This window comes from Diceros bicornis, chromosome 33 (genome assembly GCF_020826845.1).
Source record: "Diceros bicornis minor isolate mBicDic1 chromosome 33, mDicBic1.mat.cur, whole genome shotgun sequence".
NCBI classification, from domain to species: Eukaryota; Metazoa; Chordata; class Mammalia; order Perissodactyla; family Rhinocerotidae; genus Diceros; species Diceros bicornis.
In genome coordinates this window covers 7,718,287-7,736,645 of record NC_080772.1, presented here as the reverse complement: position 1 = coordinate 7,736,645, position 18,359 = coordinate 7,718,287, and the positions used below count along the sequence as shown (strand labels likewise).

The window sequence follows — 18,359 nt, the reverse complement described above, 5'->3', positions numbered from 1 at the left end:
GTGAGAATTACTCAAAAGCTCATTATTGTAGGTTCTTGTCAACAGACCAGACTCCCATTGTTGGCTGTACCTAAATTGTAATTGGTATTTGTTTCAAAAATTTCTCGCAAAATTGATTTTGAAAATACTGTGAACTGTTGAAAAAAGAAAGCTCTATCTTCTAAGAAATTATGTTCGCACTTTGGTTGGGTATTTTAATTTGAGCAATTTTAGAAAGGACTTATAGGTTTTTCATACGTCACTTCAAAATGATGCTTAGTAAATGTAAATAAAATAATTGGTCCTATTTGTCTTATATAGTTCTTATGTTTTCTCTTTCGGAAGAGGAAAGTTGATTCCAGTTGTGTACATTTAAAATACTTTCCTATTTTGTATGCGTATTCTATTTAAGTATGATTTCTGATGTTAATCTTAAAGGGCTACTTTAAAAACCTTACTGCAATATTAGTGCCAATAATTTAAAAACCTTTTCTGGAAAAGTAAAAACCTGTAGAGAACATTTTTATGGAGCAGTGCATAATTGAGCAAGATTTGAAATATAATAATATTGATATTTAATATTTAGGATATTTAATATTTGAGTTGAATACCTGGAGAGAGAAAGTGATAATGATGATATTAATAATGATAGTAGCAGTTGTTAAGAAATAATAAGACCCGGTATTCTGGTTTTACCATGCATCAACATTGAAGATCTGTTGAGAAATATTCAAGATCGTCAAGTTTAGATGACCAAAATGGATATCCGGGGTGCAGTGGATGCTGCTGTTCCAACCAACATTATTGCTGCCAAGGCTGCAGAAGTCCGTGCGAACAAGGTGAACTGGCAGTCCTATCTTCAGTAAGTACCGATTTGCTGTGAATCATGGCTAATCATGTGCTTTTGCCTCAGACTTTTTCATGGTCATGCTTCTATGAGAGAAATACTGGAAAAAGGCTAATAAATGTCGAAGAAAACACTTCCTCCTCGGAATGATTAGCTGTCACAGGGAGACGGTGTAGTGTGGGGGAAAATTTGTGCTTTTTGAGTGAGTGGGAAGCATGGGAGGAGTGTTCGTGGGCTATGAAGAACTATATGTGTATAGCCGTGGGCTGTGGGCTGTGGAGAGCAGGAAAGGATAATGCACAAAGCCTGCCAGACTGGCTCAGTGTGCCTTGGTGATCAGGGGGGGACAGGTGGTATTGCACAATGGCTCCTACAGCTAGTAAAAAGCGTGGATATTTGAGTTTCAAGACCTGGGTTTGGATTCTGGTTCTTCTCTCTACTAATTTGGGGATCTTAGGCAAATCCCTTAACTTCTCTGAGGTTCATTAAGGTAAATGTGAAATGAGGATACATATCCCACAGGGTTGTTGCTGAAATAATGTATTTAAAGTATTAGCACAGTTTAATACAAGCATTAGTATGTTGAATGCACTGTCAATAAATTTTGGTTCTTTCTCCTTCCTCCTTATGTGTATTAAGATTTAGCATGCTGGTGTTCTGTGTTTATCTGTAAAGTAAGTGTTCATTATTCTTGACCGTATTTTATCAAATTGACTTTACTTCATATCTGTTTATTTTGGCATGTTTATAACAGTGAGTTATTAAGGAAATTCAGTTCAAATTTGCATATACGTTTAGAAAAACAAATTGGGGAATCTTTAGTTTTATATATAGCAGTTTGTTGTAAGAGGGATATGCAGTGCACAAAAATGATCCTTTTATTTCTGTTAATTTAGTCGGTCATCAAACATTTATTGACCACCTGCCAGGTCTGTGTTTTTCTAGGCTTTGGGGCTACAAAAAGATAAACTCATAATCTAGTAGGGAAGTCAGATATATAAACAGATCACTTTAATTCAGCATGTTAACTGTGATAATAGAAAGGTGCCCAGAGAATGATGTGTGCACAGAAAAAGGACAGCTAGTCCTACCTCCAGGAAGTTTTCCTGAAGTGGATGTTTCCTAAACAGAGTTCTAAAGGATGAGTGGTATTTAACCATGTGACAGGAGGGAAAAACTTTCCAAGCGGAACAGAAAGTGTGAGCAAAGGCAGGGAATTAAAAACAGCATGCTGGGTGGGGAATAATACATGTTTTGGAGGCAGCCAGTGGGAGAGCTGAGGCTGGAGAGGCAGGCAGGGGCCAATTGTGAAGGGCCTGTGTGCCAGTGGAAGGAGTTTGGACTTGATCCTGTCAGTCAGTGCTTTTCGAGCTGATTCTTAAGCTGTGAAACCCGTGGTTCACGTGAAGTCTGATAAGGAAGCTCAACATGGAAAACAGATGAAAATGGTAGTTGAGTGGAGGTGGGAGTGTTCGTATCAGAGCCTTCTTTTGAGACCATTCACCATCCTCATGAGGGTTCCAGGAGCACAATTGGCTTTTTTTTAAACCACTTTATTGAGGTATGATTGACATACACAAGGTATACAACTTGATGGGTTTGGAGGTAAGTATACACTTATGAAACCATCACTACAATCTGTGCCGTAAACATATTTGTTACCTCCAAAAGTTTCCTGTCCTCTCTTTATTTTACTTTATTTTGTGATAAGAACCCTTAATGTAGGGTTTATCCTCTTAGCGAATTTTTAAGTATACAATACGGTATTGTTAACTATAGGCACTGTGACATACGGTAGCTTTGTAGGACTTATTCATCTTGTATAACTGAAACTTTATATCCTTTGGCTGATACCTCCCCATTTCTCCCTCTCCCCAACCCCTGGCAACCACCATTCTACTCTCTGCTTCTATGAGTTTGACTTGTTTAGATTCCTCATATGAGTGGGATCATGTAATGTTTGTTCTTTTGTGTCTGGCTTATTTCACTTAGTCTAATGTTGTCCAGGTTCATGCATGTTGTCACAAATGGCAAGATTTCCTTCTTTTTTTCAGGCTGAATAATATTCCATTTTTTGTAAATACCACATTATCCATTTATTTGTCCACAGGTACTTAGGTTGTTTCTCTAACTTGGCTATTGTGAATAATACTGCAGTGAACATGGGAATGCAGATATCTCTTTGAGATCCTGATTTCAATTCATTTGGATATATACCCAGAAGTGGGATTGCTGGATCATATGGTAGTTCTATTTTTAATTTTTTGAGGGACTTCCGAACTGTTTTCCATAATGACTTCACCAATATACATTCCCACCAACAGTTATAAAAAGATTCCCTTTTCTCCACATCCTCACCGACACTTTTCTTCTGTTTTTTGATAATAGCCATCCTGACAGGTGGGAGGTGATATTTCATTGTAGTTTTGGTTTGCATTTCCCTGATGATTAGTGATGTTGAGCACTTTTTCACATTTTTTTTTTTTTTCGTGAGGAGAATCAACCCTGTGCTAACATCTGCCAATCCTCCTCCTCTTTTGCTGAGGAAGACTCGCCCTGGGCTAACATCCGTTATATGGGATGCCGCCAGAGCATGGCTTGCCAAGCGGTGCATTGGTGCACGCCCGGGATCTGAACCGGCGAATCCCGGGCCGCCGCTGCAGAGCACGCGCAGTTAACCGCTTGCACCACCGGGCCGGCCTCCCTTATATGTTTTGGATATTAACCCTTTGTCAGATATATGGTTTCCAGATATTTTCTTCCATTCTGTAGGTCGCCTTTTCACTGTGTTGATTGTTCCCTGTGCTGTGCAGAAGCTTTTTAGTTTGCTATAATCCCATTTGTCTAATTTTGCTTCTGTTGCCTGTGCTTTTGGTATTGTATCCAAGAAATCATTGCCAAGGCCAACATCAAGAAGGTTTTTCACTGTTTTCTTCTAGGAGTTTTACGGTTTCAGGTCTTATATTTAAGTCTTTAATCCATTTTGAGTTGCCTATTGTGCATTGTGTAAGATAAGGGTCCAATTTCATTCTTTTGCGTGTAGCTATGCAGTTTTCCAACACCATTTATTGAAGAGACTATCTTTTCCCCATTGTGTGTTCTTGGCATTCTTGTAGAATGTCAGTTGACTGTATATGTGAGAGTTTATTTCTGGGCCCAAGAAGCACATTTTTCAAATCACTGTCGTAGGTGTTGGAAACTGCTAACGTTTGTAACTGGGAGTTAGATGATCAGATTTGTCTTCTGGTTGGATTGCTGTGTCGACAGTGTAGAGGGTGGATTTGTGGATAGCAAGCCTAGAGCTAGGTAGAGGCTGTAGCAGTATTTGAGGTTGTTGGAATGGAGAGAATTGGATAGATTTGAGAAAGTCTTAGTTATCGATTTGATGTGTGAGGGTGAAAAAGAATCTAGGATGACTTCTGGATTCCTACTATAAAGGACTGGATTATTGTGGGGCCACTGACTCAAGGGCAGGAGGAGGAGGCACTTTCTGATGTTTTCTCTGTTCGTTTATACCTGTGTAGTTGTTTAAATCCCCTGTGAAATTAGGATTTCGACTCTGTTTCCTAATTTTTGTCGAGAGTGTATTTAGACTAGAGGACAAGGAGTGTCATGTTTATAAAGCCTGAACCTGTTTCTAACCTAAATATAGTAATAGTTATTGATCATAAAGCACTGGCTGACCGGCAGAAGTTCTCTAGCATTGGCATTTGGAACATTTGTAGTTACATGGAAATTTTTAATTGCTTTCTCTTCTGTTCCTCCTGTTCCAGGGCCTCCATACTACATAAGTCATATTCTTCCTTTTTCCCGTTCTGTCCTTTTTTCTGTTGTCTATTGTACTAATTTCTTTTATAAAACCCCTCTACTGTGTATGTCTATGCACAGAGATTCACCAAATACTAACTGTGTGCCTGCTGTTAAGCCCGTTGTTGTGGACACTCGTGGGTGGGAAATGTGCCTCCCCCAGAAGAGCTTACAGATTGTTGGAGGCTGGACAGGACACATGAATTATCAGTGAATCTTATATCACATCATATACTGATAAGATAAAACCTGTGGAAGAGTTCCCCAATGTCAAAAGGCCGTTATACTTTATCCCTCACAAATTAACGTGTTATTATGAAAATACAGTATTTTAAACATGTATTTATATTTGATTAACCTGTTTCTTAATAACTCAGCTAGACTGTACACAAATGAATGAGTGTGGCTATATTCCAGTCAAACTGGAATCCAGTAAAACTAAATCCTGAGGGTAGAAGAATCATAAAATAGCATCCTTTCTCTTGAGTTTAAAGTTTAATGAGGAAACAAACCTTTAAATAAAAAATTAAGTAAGAAGTTGTGGTAAGTGTTAAAATGGAGATAATTGCGAAGTTTTCTTGGATAAGAAAAGGAGGGAGCAAATAAATACCTGTGAGTGTTGGGCACGTCTTCACAGAACACATAAGGTTACTTGTAGGCATTGTCCAAGCAGACGAGCTGGGGGCTGTGGTGAAGGAGACTCCAGGCGGGGAGCTGAGACGTGGAGGAACGTGCAGTGCTTGGAGAGCGTTGAGTAGTTGGGTGTGGCTCCCTCCAGGCTGCTGCAGGCCAATTTGTGGCACCTTCATTCACCGCTTTTGTAGGCCAAAAACCCGAGGAGTCATCTTGACTCTTCTCTTTCCCTTACAATCCGTATCCAGTCCGTTAATGCATTCTGTTAGCTCTCCGTCCAAAACACTTCCCAATCTGACCATTTCCCTCTGGTTCCACTGCTACTAACCTGCAAGCTGCCCTCATCTCTCACCTGCTCTCTTCCGGCAGCCTCTTGCCTGGTGTTTCTGCTTTCACTGTTCCCCCATAGGAGCAATTCTTTGCATAGCTGTGACAGTCATTTCAAAACTAAATCACATCATGCCACCCTGCTCACAGCACTCTAGCTACTCTGCCCTTCTGGCTCTTTCTGACACAGCAAGCTTATTCCTGCCCCAAGCTCCTTGAACTTACACTTCTGTCTCTCTGCAAGTTCCTCCGTCAAATCATTTGGCACATTAACTTACTTCATTCAGGTGTCTGTGCAGGCAGCCTCAGAAAGGCCTTCTCTGTAATCCAACTAAAATATGTCCTTTCCTCTCTGGTCACTTTCTAGCTCCTTACTCAGCTTCAGTTTTTTTGATAGCGTTCACAGTCCTGGCATTATGATGTGATGTCTGTGTGTGTATATTTTTTTAAAAAGTTATTTATTTTTATGTTTGTGTATTTTCTGTTCTCTACACTGGAATGCACGCTCAAAGAGGGATGTCTCATTCATTGCCGTGTCACCTGTTCTTAAAGGTGCCTGGCACGTGGTAGGCTCCCAATTCATATGGGCTAATTAAATCATGAATGAGTAGAGTACTTGTTGGAAAGTGGTGGAGATGAGTCTTTGGAAAAGGAAGTAACATAGTACTTGGTAAGTAACCTACTGTTTCACATTATTTTCCTAGCAATACTGTGACATAAGTTTTTCTGTCCTTATTTTAAAGATGAGGAGATAGCTGTTCAGATAGGTTAAGATGTACATGCTCATATAGGTTTTAATTAGTCAAAGGATTAAAAAGATTTTTATTGAATGCCTCTGCCTAAGTGCTAGGTAGAATTGCCATTCAATTTCACAGTCTGACTGATATGAAAGAAGTAATATGATCAGATGTGTGCTTGAGAAAGCCATCTGGTAGTAGGTAAGAGGAATGTGGAGGGGGTTTGGATCGGAAGCTGGGAAACCCATTGGTAGATTGTTACCATAGGGCTGAGCTACTCCAGATGCAGGGAGGTCCAGAGGAGGGTGACAGTGGGTGGAAGAATTCTTAAGACTGGTGCTTGACTGATTGTGGGCCCTTAGAGAAGAGACCAGAGTCCGAAACCTGCTAGATTATGGGACTGGCGAAGGATGACTCAGAGACAAGAGAATTTAAACAAGAAAAGAAAAAGTTTACTTGTAACAAATGCAAGGGAGTCAGACTTGAGGAGCAATGGCTTGCCAAATAAAAAACACAATTATTTAAATGGAAAAAAAAGCTGCAAAATTACAGGGTTACCAAGTACAACCTTCATTGTACACATTCTTCATGGTAGAAAAACTGTGACTTTTTCACATGATCATCCTATTTACAAAGGTTATGACATACTTTTTACACATCAGCATAGCAAAATTTTGGGGTAAAATTGTTTTAGTGAGGGAGTCCAGATTTATGAAAGATTTTATTTGTTTTGAGGCCAGAACCAGACAAGGATGACCTTGTTATCCTGGTCTAGCCCAGGGTGCAGAGTGCATTTTCTCCTGACTGGTATGTGAAGTGCTTAGCCACAGTGGAAACAGGGTGAAGTGTCCATTTTTGCTTCCATTATCCTATTATCCAGCCTGGAGATGGAGTGTGTGTGGGGATATATATTAACAATCTCAGTTCTGCCCCTGTGGCGTCTGGAGTGCCTCTGTGATCTGTGGGAGGAGAGGTCCACTACACACGTGTGAGTGGGGACTGCGGAACTTGAGTTACCAGTGGAGAGGGTAGAAGGGAGTGCTCAGGGAGAACTGTGGAGTGGGAAATGAAGAATGCCACCCACAGAAGCCGAGACACAGGGAAGGAGGCGAGGAGCCCACAGAAGCTGAGGCACAGGGAAGGAGGCGAGGAGCCCACAGAAGCTGAGGCACAGGGAAGGAGACGAGGAGCCCACAGAAGCCGAGACACAGGGAAGGAGGCGAGGAGCCCACAGAACCCGAGACACAGGGAAGGAGGCGAGGAGCCCACAGAAGCCGAGACACAGGGAAGGAGGCGAGGAGCCCACAGAAGCCGAGACACAGGGAAGGAGGCGAGGAGCCCACAGAAGCTGAGGTACAGGGAAGGAGGCGAGGAGCCCACAGAAGCCGAGGCACAGGGAAGGAGGCGAGGAGCCCACAGAAGCTGAGGCACAGGGAAGGAGGCGAGGAGCCCACAGAAGCCGAGGTACAGGGAAGGAGGCGAGGAGCCCACAGAACCCGAGACACAGGGAAGGAGGCGAGGAGCCCACAGAAGCTGAGACACAGGGAAGGAGGCGAGGAGCCCACAGAAGCCGAGACACAGGGAAGGAGACGAGGAGCCCACAGAAGCTGAGACACAGGGAAGGAGGCGAGGAGCCCACAGAAGCCGAGACACAGGGAAGGAGGCGAGGAGCCCACAGAAGCCGAGACACAGGGAAGGAGGCGAGGAGCCCACAGAAGCCGAGGTACAGGGAAGGAGACGAGGAGCCCACAGAAGCTGAGACACAGGGAAGGAGGCGAGGAGCCCACAGAAGCCGAGACACAGGGAAGGAGACGAGGAGCCCACAGAAGCCGAGGCACAGGGAAGGAGGCGAGGAGCCCACAGAAGCCGAGACACAGGGAAGGAGACGAGGAGCCCACAGAAGCCGAGACACAGGGAAGGAGGCGAGGAGCCCACAGAAGCCGAGGTACAGGGAAGGAGACGAGGAGCCCACAGAAGCTGAGACACAGGGAAGGAGGCGAGGAGCCCACAGAAGCCGAGACACAGGGAAGGAGACGAGGAGCCCACAGAAGCCGAGACACAGGGAAGGAGGCGAGGAGCCCACAGAAGCCGAGACACAGGGAAGGAGGCGAGGAGCCCACAGAAGCTGAGACACAGGGAAGGAGGCGAGGAGCCCACAGAAGCCGAGACACAGGGAAGGAGACGAGGAGCCCACAGAAGCTGAGACACAGGGAAGGAGGCGAGGAGCCCACAGAAGCCGAGACACAGGGAAGGAGACGAGGAGCCCACAGAAGCTGAGGTACAGGGAAGGAGGCGAGGAGCCCACAGAAGCCGAGGCACAGGGAAGGAGGCGAGGAGCCCACAGAAGCTGAGGCACAGGGAAGGAGGCGAGGAGCCCACAGAAGCCGAGGTACAGGGAAGGAGGCGAGGAGCCCACAGAACCCGAGACACAGGGAAGGAGGCGAGGAGCCCACAGAAGCTGAGACACAGGGAAGGAGGCGAGGAGCCCACAGAAGCCGAGACACAGGGAAGGAGGCGAGGAGCCCACAGAAGCCGAGACACAGGGAAGGAGGCGAGGAGCCCACAGAAGCCGAGACACAGGGAAGGAGGCGAGGAGCCCACAGAAGCCGAGACACAGGGAAGGAGGCGAGGAGCCCACAGAAGCCGAGACACAGGGAAGGAGGCGAGGAGCCCACAGAAGCCGAGGTACAGGGAAGGAGACGAGGAGCCCACAGAAGCTGAGACACAGGGAAGGAGGCGAGGAGCCCACAGAAGCCGAGACACAGGGAAGGAGGCGAGGAGCCCACAGAAGCCGAGACACAGGGAAGGAGGCGAGGAGCCCACAGAAGCCGAGGTACAGGGAAGGAGACGAGGAGCCCACAGAAGCTGAGACACAGGGAAGGAGGCGAGGAGCCCACAGAAGCCGAGACACAGGGAAGGAGACGAGGAGCCCACAGAAGCCGAGGCACAGGGAAGGAGGCGAGGAGCCCACAGAAGCCGAGACACAGGGAAGGAGACGAGGAGCCCACAGAAGCCGAGACACAGGGAAGGAGGCGAGGAGCCCACAGAAGCCGAGGTACAGGGAAGGAGACGAGGAGCCCACAGAAGCTGAGACACAGGGAAGGAGGCGAGGAGCCCACAGAAGCCGAGACACAGGGAAGGAGACGAGGAGCCCACAGAAGCTGAGACACAGGGAAGGAGACGAGGAGCCCACAGAAGCTGAGGTACAGGGAAGGAGGCGAGGAGCCCACAGAAGCCGAGACACAGGGAAGGAGGCGAGGAGCCCACAGAAGCCGAGGTACAGGGAAGGAGACGAGGAGCCCACAGAAGCCGAGACACAGGGAAGGAGGCGAGGAGCCCACAGAAGCCGAGGTACAGGGAAGGAGACGAGGAGCCCACAGAAGCTGAGACACAGGGAAGGAGGCGAGGAGCCCACAGAAGCCGAGACACAGGGAAGGAGACGAGGAGCCCACAGAAGCTGAGACACAGGGAAGGAGACGAGGAGCCCACAGAAGCTGAGGTACAGGGAAGGAGGCGAGGAGCCCACAGAAGCCGAGACACAGGGAAGGAGGCGAGGAGCCCACAGAAGCCGAGACACAGGGAAGGAGGCGAGGAGCCCACAGAAGCCGAGGTACAGGGAAGGAGGCGAGGAGCCCACAGAAGCCGAGACACAGGGAAGGAGGCGAGGAGCCCACAGAAGCCGAGGCACAGGGAAGGAGGCGAGGAGCCCACAGAAGCCGAGGCACAGGGAAGGAGATGAGGAGTGGCCTGAGGTGGACAAGAAGAATCTGGAAGCTAAGGAAGAGAGTGTTAAGAAATGGCTACATTGTATCCTGCCTCAGAGACCTAGAAAGACAAGGACTGAAAATTCTCCTTTGGATTTGTAAGGAAGAGATTGTTGGAAAAACTGTATGAGAATAGTTAAAAAAAAAAAAAAAAGCCATGTTAAAAAAAGGAGCATATATGAAAACAAAGTTACAGTGCTTAAAACTGGAGCTGATACAAGATAGAACAGTGGACTACAAAATCCAGAAGCAAATTACAAGTATATTAAAAAATTTAGTATGTAGTAATAGTATATATGAAACCCAGAAGGGATAAAAGTAAAACACTGAGATTTTGAACATAAAATCAAGATCTTCTTTGGAGGAGGGAGGGGTTGTGGGTAGGGTTGGCAGGAAGTGTGAAAGTTCAGATTCCTTGTCTAGGGGAGGGCACAGCTCTGAGTACCTCAGATTCCCAGCCTCCTGTGTGTTCAGGAAAAGCTGTCCTCTTTGCGACGTGGCCTGAACCCTGGCGGGGCTCTCTCCTTTCCATGTCCTGTGTTCCCCACTCCATCCTGGTCTCTCCTGAGAGCACTTCCTTCATAAATCGCCTGCATACCAATCCTCATCTCAAGGCCTGCCCCTGGGAACCTGATCCAGGACAGCTCTGAGAAAGGACCATACTTCTTTAATTATGCATATTGGGAAACCTGCTTAAATTCAGTGTTTTCCTGGTTTCACTAGTTCCTCAACATACTCAGGGGAAGGGGTTGGGAAGAGCAGCTTCCTATACTGCTGAGTTAAGAAAATATATTGATGCTGTTTGAATGACAAAATATATTACAAGAAATGTTTTTATTTTCAACTTGCATTTACTCCATGCCAAGTGCTTTTTCTTGTATTTTCTCATAACCGCTCACTGGAGTAGGGCAGGTAGTATTGTAATTCCCGTTTTACTGGTGCGGAAAATAGCGGTCAGAGGGGTAGTGACTTGCCAAAGTTTCACACCTGGAGTTGAAACTCTTCCTCATGTTGGCTCCAGTTTTATAGTTTTCCGACCATACTGGTGGTCTGCAAGAGTTGACGTATATCCTGAAGTGCCCAGTGTCACAGAGGATAGCATGGCTGTTCTGCTGACAGGTCTTTTCACAGGGAAGGGTCGGACCAGGGGGTTCGTGTGACGCATTTGAGTCCTTGATGAGTGGAGCAGTTGGGAGGTCAAGCCAGGTTGAAAGGGAAGGTACAGGTTCAGTTGTGATGATGCTGAATTTGATATGTGAAATTCACACAGGATAGTGTGGGGTGCTTGCTGGGAGGATAGGAGATTAGGATGGAGAGTTTATTTTTTCAGAGAAGAGGAGGATCATATTTTTCTGAGTCTAGAGGGAAAGAATATGCTAGAGAAAATCATCATAGAAATTCATATCAAGTGGGTTTGGTCTTGATGGATTAGAAAGCCAAGTAAATCGTTTGTCTTGGGAGGGGGAATAAGGGTGAGACTGCAGAGTGCTAAAAGGTGACATTTTGCTGAGTGCGTACTATGGGCCAGGCACTGTGCTAACCATCTTCTGTGAATTATTTAGTTACTTCCTCAGTTTAACCCTTTAAAGGCGATATGGTTATTCCTATTTTGCAGATAGATTAACTTAGGTCTAGAGAGGTTGCAAGATCAGTGAGTGGTGAAACTGAGCTTTGAACTCAGGTCTGTCTGATGCTAGGACTCGTGTGTCAACCTAGTGGTTAACTACCACGGAGAGAGGGGAAAGACTGGAAATTGCTGTCACTTGCTCACAGTGGCTTTTCAACTCTTATTCTTACTTTCTAGGGGGCAGATGATTTCTGCTGAAGATTGTGAATTCATTCAAAGGTTTGAAATGAAAAGAAGTCCTGAAGAGAAGCAAGAGATGCTTCAAACTGAAGGCAGTCAGGTGACTGATATAAACATTATATCATGAACGTCTCCCTGTGTCATTAAAAATTCTAGAAAAAATTTTTAATGACTGTGATATTCCATTGTAGGTATGCATCAAAATTTAACTAAAAATCCTTTTATATTGGAAGATATTTGAGTGATTTCCAGTTTTCTTTGTTAATTTTGGAAAAAATGTTATATTGAGTGTGTTTATTCCTCCAGCCTTTTCTGCATTTCTGAAAATCTTTTTAGAATAGATTCCTAGAAGGGAAATTACTGTTTGAAAGTATATGGTGTTTTTAAAGTTGCTTAACTTTTTTTTTTTTTTTTTTTTTGTGAGGAGATCAGCCCTGTGCTAACATCTGCCAATCCTCCTCTTTTTTTTTTGCTGAGGAAGACGGCCCTGGGCTAACATCTGTGCCCATCTTCCTCCACTTTATATGGGACGCCGCCACAGCATGGCTTGCCAAGCAGTGCGTCGGTGCGCGCCCGGGATCCGAACCAGCGAACCCCGGGCCGCCGCAGCGGAGCGCGCACACTTAACCGCTTGCGCCACCGGGCCGGCCCCTGCTTAACTTTTTTTATAGAAATTTTTGCCTACTTTGTATTCTCATTAGAATAAGATGCAATTCTGCTGTCCATCAGATTTTCTGCTATGGGGTCCTGATTGGCTGAAAGAGGCCGTATACAACTCAGTCTGATTCTCAACAATCCTGGGAGGTTTGGGAGGAAACATTGTTGGCTCCAACTTTTGTCGAATCCCAGAGTGGCTGTCGCATAGTTGATAAGTTGTGAGATGGAGACAGAGCAAAGCCTTCGGATTCCAGGCCCCAGTGGTCTCACCCTAGTGTTCTGCTTCCCAGTAAATGCAGGAAAAAAATTCAAAGCCAATGATAATTTTTGATTGTCTGCATAACTTAATCTTTATGTTATCATGGGTACTCAAGAGCTGATAGTGGCTAGGTCTATCTATTTAGAATTAGTAAACATTTTGAAATTTATCACTAGAAATGATCAAATATCTGACGCAAGCCATAGTATGGTCCTCCCGTATTTCATCACAATATTTGTAAAAGGTATACATTTTCTGTAATTGAAATCTGTTAGTTAATAGCATTTGTATCCTGATTTATGTAAGAGAAATAATATTTTACTGAAATTCCACTAAAATGTTGTATTTGCAGTTGAAAACAATAATTAACATTAATTTCATTTTTTTCTAGTGTGCTAAAACATTTATAAATCTGATGACTCACATCTCCAAAGAACAGACAGTTCAGTATATACTAACTATGGTTGATGATATGTTGCAGGTAGGTTTATTCTCCACTTAATACATTTGATGACTTCATCTTTTTGTGTACTGCACAGTAACAACATTTTTGTAAGGTTTCGCTTAATAGCGTTGGTTCTCTTCTAGAGTGTAATAGTATATTTTTCTTCATTATGTGAGTTGTAATTTGCTAATGGTGATAAAAATGAGAATGTCCACACAGAGGCTATTTTTGTTGTTTTTCAGTGTGTCAAGTAATCAATATGTATTTTTTTCCACAATACCTCAGAATTCTTTGTTGAGCACCAGCAGTGTTTAGTGAAGCACTTGGGCTTTCTGGATGCTCTGCGTACTGATGGATGACATGGCTCCTCTTTCAGTCGTTCAGCAGATTTCAATGCCTCCATGTTCCAGGCCAGTGCCAGGCACTGGGGATTCAGTGCTGAATGTAGGCAAGGTGCTTGCCCTCAAAGGTGTTTTCTGTTTGGAGAACGTTTTTCTTATCATCTGAGACTTTTCTACTTGTATAAAGTTTCTATTTACTGTCCCTAAACGCAGGAGGGCCTCCTTTATTCACAATTTTTTATTTTACACCGGAGTGTAATCTAGGTTTAGGTTGTTGGTATATACAGCAGTTCTTGTTGAAACAGGCCATCTGGCTGCTATTTACACTGTCTGTCTGCATGTCTCAGGAGACTTGAAGAAAAGTGTCAGTCTGGCTGCTTAGGAGGCGTTGTCGGTTTACAAGGAAAAAGATTTATTGATGGCCTTCTATGTGCCAAACACTGTGCTAATTATGAGTGAGGATACAAAGGTTAGGAAGAATGGTGCTGTCTACTTAGGGGCCATTCATGTCATTTACAGGAATGTAGTGATTTTATAATGTGAGTAAGGATAATATCCAGCCTGGGCTGATGCAGTGTGTCTGAGAATGACCTTGGTCTCTCTCAGTACTTTTTCCTTTAAAAAAGTAAAGGTAAGAAAAATGGAGAATGTTGCAGTTTGCCTTGGTTGTCTTGGTAATTATATAGGACTGCACCTAGAAAAAGGAGGCTATGAGTTGGCATGCAGATCTTGGTTTTATTTATATGTCAACACACACATGCACACAAATATCCTCAATTTTTGTACACATCCATATATCTATAAATTAAAAACCCTGAGTTCACACTCCCTCTACTGTCATTTCATCTCAGCACCACAGAGTTCATTCTGGCCTCCCCTTTCCATATTTGTAACTCTCTGTTGTGACAGTGAGATTGTGAGCTCCTGTTATCCTCCGTCTATTTACTTGTTTGTTCTACCCTGTGATAGAAAGAAAGTAGTGTCAGAATTGCTGACCCTACAGCCGTGAAAACAAGCCCTTGCCCTGGAGCTCAGTGTTCATTTGCAGCACTTGGTCTTAATCTGAAGGGAGGTGGTCAGAGGATCGTGTTCCTGTTTCTCTCGGAGTGCTTAAGTTATTTTTCTTGAAATACTGTTAGATTCCTTTGTTTTGTATGTATTCTACTTTAGTTTTTTTCTCATCTTTGTTGATTTTTTTTATTATTTTTGATTATGTAAAAGAGTAACATGCTTCCAGAAGTCAAAACTATACAGAAAGGTGTACTCAGAGAAATGTCACCAACCCCCACCCCGTCCCTGGTACCCCATTCCCACCTACCTCTTATAGGTAATCAATATCATGGATTTCTGATTTATTATTCCTGTTTTTCATTTTGCAAAAATAGGCAGCTACATGTGTATTTTCTTATTTCCCCCTCTTTTTTATACGAAATATGTGCTCTGAGAAGACGGGCTTTATCCATATTCTCTTAAAGGTTTATAAACTGGGTGCCTGGGACAATAATGGCTGGAGGTTCGTTTTTAAGCAGGAATTGAAACCACAAAAGACTAGTTGAGGAAGGTGGGTTTTAAATTTATTTAAAACATATAAAGTGATTTCTGCTCTTTCTGCATGTAGGGTACTTTGTTCATTTATGGGTACAATGAGAATAACAATTTTAGCTTTGGAAATAATCCACCAGTGGAGTTAATGATGACTTACCTGAATTTTGAGTCCTTGGCTAAAGTTATTATCACAACTGCTTCAATTGTTATTCTAAACTATAGTGATTCATTATGTAAGGAGATGGTAGGCTGTTCTTCAAATAGGTAAGTGTTAGCATAGGCCAAAATTAAAACCAGTGTATTTAAAAAGAATTAAATGTTGACCTGAAAATTAAAATTATTGTTAATGTGGTTGTGCTTTTACCGAATATTGGTTAGCAACCATATTCACTTAGTGAACCAGAAAGTGGATTTCAGCCAGTGATATGCAGAGAAAATTTAGGTGAGAGGTAGAGCTTGCATGATTTGAACTAAGAATTAATTCTTCCTCAAATCCTATATTCACCTGCTAGTGTGATATGCTGTTTTATGCTGTCTTTATCTGCCTTGATTTTTCTATCATATTATGCTAGGAGTAACCTTGAACATTTGAAATTTCTCTAATTTCCTCTTTCCTTTGCCTGCTTGTAAGTAGCTTGAGGTGCTTCCTGCTGATCCTTCCATCCAGAGCTAATGTGTGATCTTTTTGCCCCTCCTGATTTTGTGCACGCTGAGAAGAAGTGTAACTTAGAGTGCTACATCTTGCAGGGCTGGGGTCTGTTATCTTGGTTCACTTGATTTAAACCAATCATAATCATTAAAGGTGATTTTATTTTTAAAATATCTCTCCCCGCCCCCATCCCCACGCTCTCTCCCATGGTGATAATAGCAGGGAGACAAATCTCATACACACTGGAAAAAGAAAACACACTGATTGATGGGACATAAAATGAAAGGTTGAGAAGCAGTGCACAATTGTTACATTTTTTAGGAAAATGCATTCTGATTAGTGATATTTCTTTTTTTTTTTCCCCCAGGAAAATCACCAGCGTGTTAGCATTTTCTTTGACTATGCTAAACGTAGCAAGAACACTGCCTGGTCCTACTTTCTGCCAATGTTGAATCGCCAGGATCTCTTTACTGTTCATATGGTAAATTTTGAATTGAACAAATTTCTGATTTAGGGAAGAAACACACCTAAGCCATTTATGACTTGATAACCTCCCGTTTCCCAGAGGAGTAACTGCTGTGACTTTAACTTTTCAAAGCAGTGTTTCCTTTTTTGGTGTTTAGTAATATGGGGATATTGAGAAGTCAAAGGAGGTAGGGTTGCTCTGATACAGTTCAGGTTTTGTAGAGTATTTGGTGAGTTCATTAGCATAAAAGCCTTTGGTAAATTCACACTGCAAACAGCTTTAGATTGTCTGTGACAGGAACTAACCACGTTTTACTATAGAAATTAAATATTGCTTTGAAGTCGCTACTTTATTTAATTTTTATTTTAATTAAATAATTACTTAATTGCTTTTTAATATCTTAAATACACTCCTGTTTTAGGCTTAGCCTGACAGGCTATCTTTGGAAGCCTTAGCACTGAACAATCTTTTTTGGAGTATGGAGAAGGTCTGAGAGGATGGTTGAGACAATAAATCTTTGTGCAAGCCTTTTCTGTTCCCAACGTGGAGTGGGCTGCATGGAGGGAGCTCCTGAGGCTGCTCATTTCAGTAGATGTCTTTAAATTTTTCAAATCAGGAACCACTGTTAGTGAAATATTTTTGAGCATGAGTGTTCTTTCTCTCTCTCCCATATATATCTATATTCATTTATGTACTAGTGTATTCACATATTGTATATATTATAAAACATTTATAAAAGAAATTAAAAAGAGCTCATAAAATAAACTATATTAATGGGAATACTCTTTTAAAAACCAGTAATATATTTTCTTCTTTCAAATAGGAGAGGCTTGTTTTCACTGTCTGAATACGTGGTTTAGATATCTTCCTAATTTTGATGGTTTTATAATAAAACTGACAAATATATTAAAGACCAAATATGCATTTAGGGTAAGCCTCCTCGTTATTAATTGTGTAGCCAAATCCATGTTTTAATTTCCTTATGATTTCAGTTACTTTTGGTTAATCTTTCAAATTTTGAGGGTCCGATCGTCATTGGTTTACCATGGCTGATGAAGAGCTTATGCTGGGAGTGGAAACGTCAAGTCTCTTGTTCCTGTGTCTGTTCCAGTTTGCCTGTGCTTACACTGCTGATAGTATTTTCAGTCCCTGGTTTCCTTATAGGAATCCTTTCAAGTCATTTGTCTATCTTGTGGAGGTTAGATCAGTTTAAACTGCATAATGTATCTGTAAACTCACTGAGAAAGGCACAGAAAACGTACATATGTCACAACTCAGTGAATGAGTCATGGTGCTTCTCTTAGCCCTCCGTGGTGTAGAATTCCAAATATGCCATGACACTTGGGTGCCTGACATACTGACCTTGAAAGCGTGCCTCTGTCACCTGGCTCAGCTGTATCCAAGTATAAGAACAAACATCGGTCCACCAGCACAGGAATTATTTTGGGGTTAGCTAACCTCAACCTTCCGTCCTCTACTCGGATTAATTATTGCTGAATAATTGGAGTTTTGAAACACTGACTTGCTTTCAGAAAGTACTGAAAGAATATTTATTAAATTGGGTGTGTATGTGCAGAAGTAGTATTTTATACTGCCTATTTTTTTGTGTGTGTATATATATGTTTCCAGATTTATTAGGTATAATTGACAAATAAAATTCTAAGATATTTAAAGTGTACAATGTGATGATTTGATATATGTATACTTATACTGCCTATTTAATAAAAAAATTCATGTTAGTTTTATAGCTTGAAGAAAATTGAGAAATCTTTGAATAAGGAGAAAAGGGTATCTATATTGAGAAAGATGGCTATTTAATACCCAAAATATATTTTATACCAAGATACAGATTTTTAAGTGTGAGAACTCACAAGAGGCTTGGAATGAGCGAGGTAGTGGCTGGCAGTTTATTTAGAGATTGCTCAGAACTCTGGCAAGTGAAAGTCTGCCTCTAAGAAAGATTTTTGGATTCTTGTGTTTTTTGCTGGTCTTATAGTGAATCCCAATCTTACTTTTGAAACTCAAAATAATACAGGGAATGTCATGAAATTCTTAAAACACAACTAATTTTGGTTCACTTTAATGGAAATATTTAA

The 18,359-nt window shown here is 42.6% G+C and overlaps 1 protein-coding gene across 4 annotated transcripts in view; it reads left to right on the top strand.

The window, feature by feature from the left end:
* The window catches only part of ATP6V1H (ATPase H+ transporting V1 subunit H), a 119,920-nt gene that overhangs the window by 836 nt on the left and 100,725 nt on the right, over positions 1–18,359 (top strand). For all 4 annotated transcript variants that reach the window (XM_058528701.1, XM_058528700.1, XM_058528698.1 and 1 more), the window contains exons 2-5: positions 694–841; positions 11,899–12,001; positions 13,209–13,298; positions 16,165–16,278. In XM_058528701.1, the coding sequence (XP_058384684.1) occupies positions 729–841; positions 11,899–12,001; positions 13,209–13,298; positions 16,165–16,278 (420 nt within the window). In that variant the 5' untranslated portion in view covers positions 694–728. The remainder of the gene's footprint in view (positions 1–693; positions 842–11,898; positions 12,002–13,208; positions 13,299–16,164; positions 16,279–18,359) is intronic.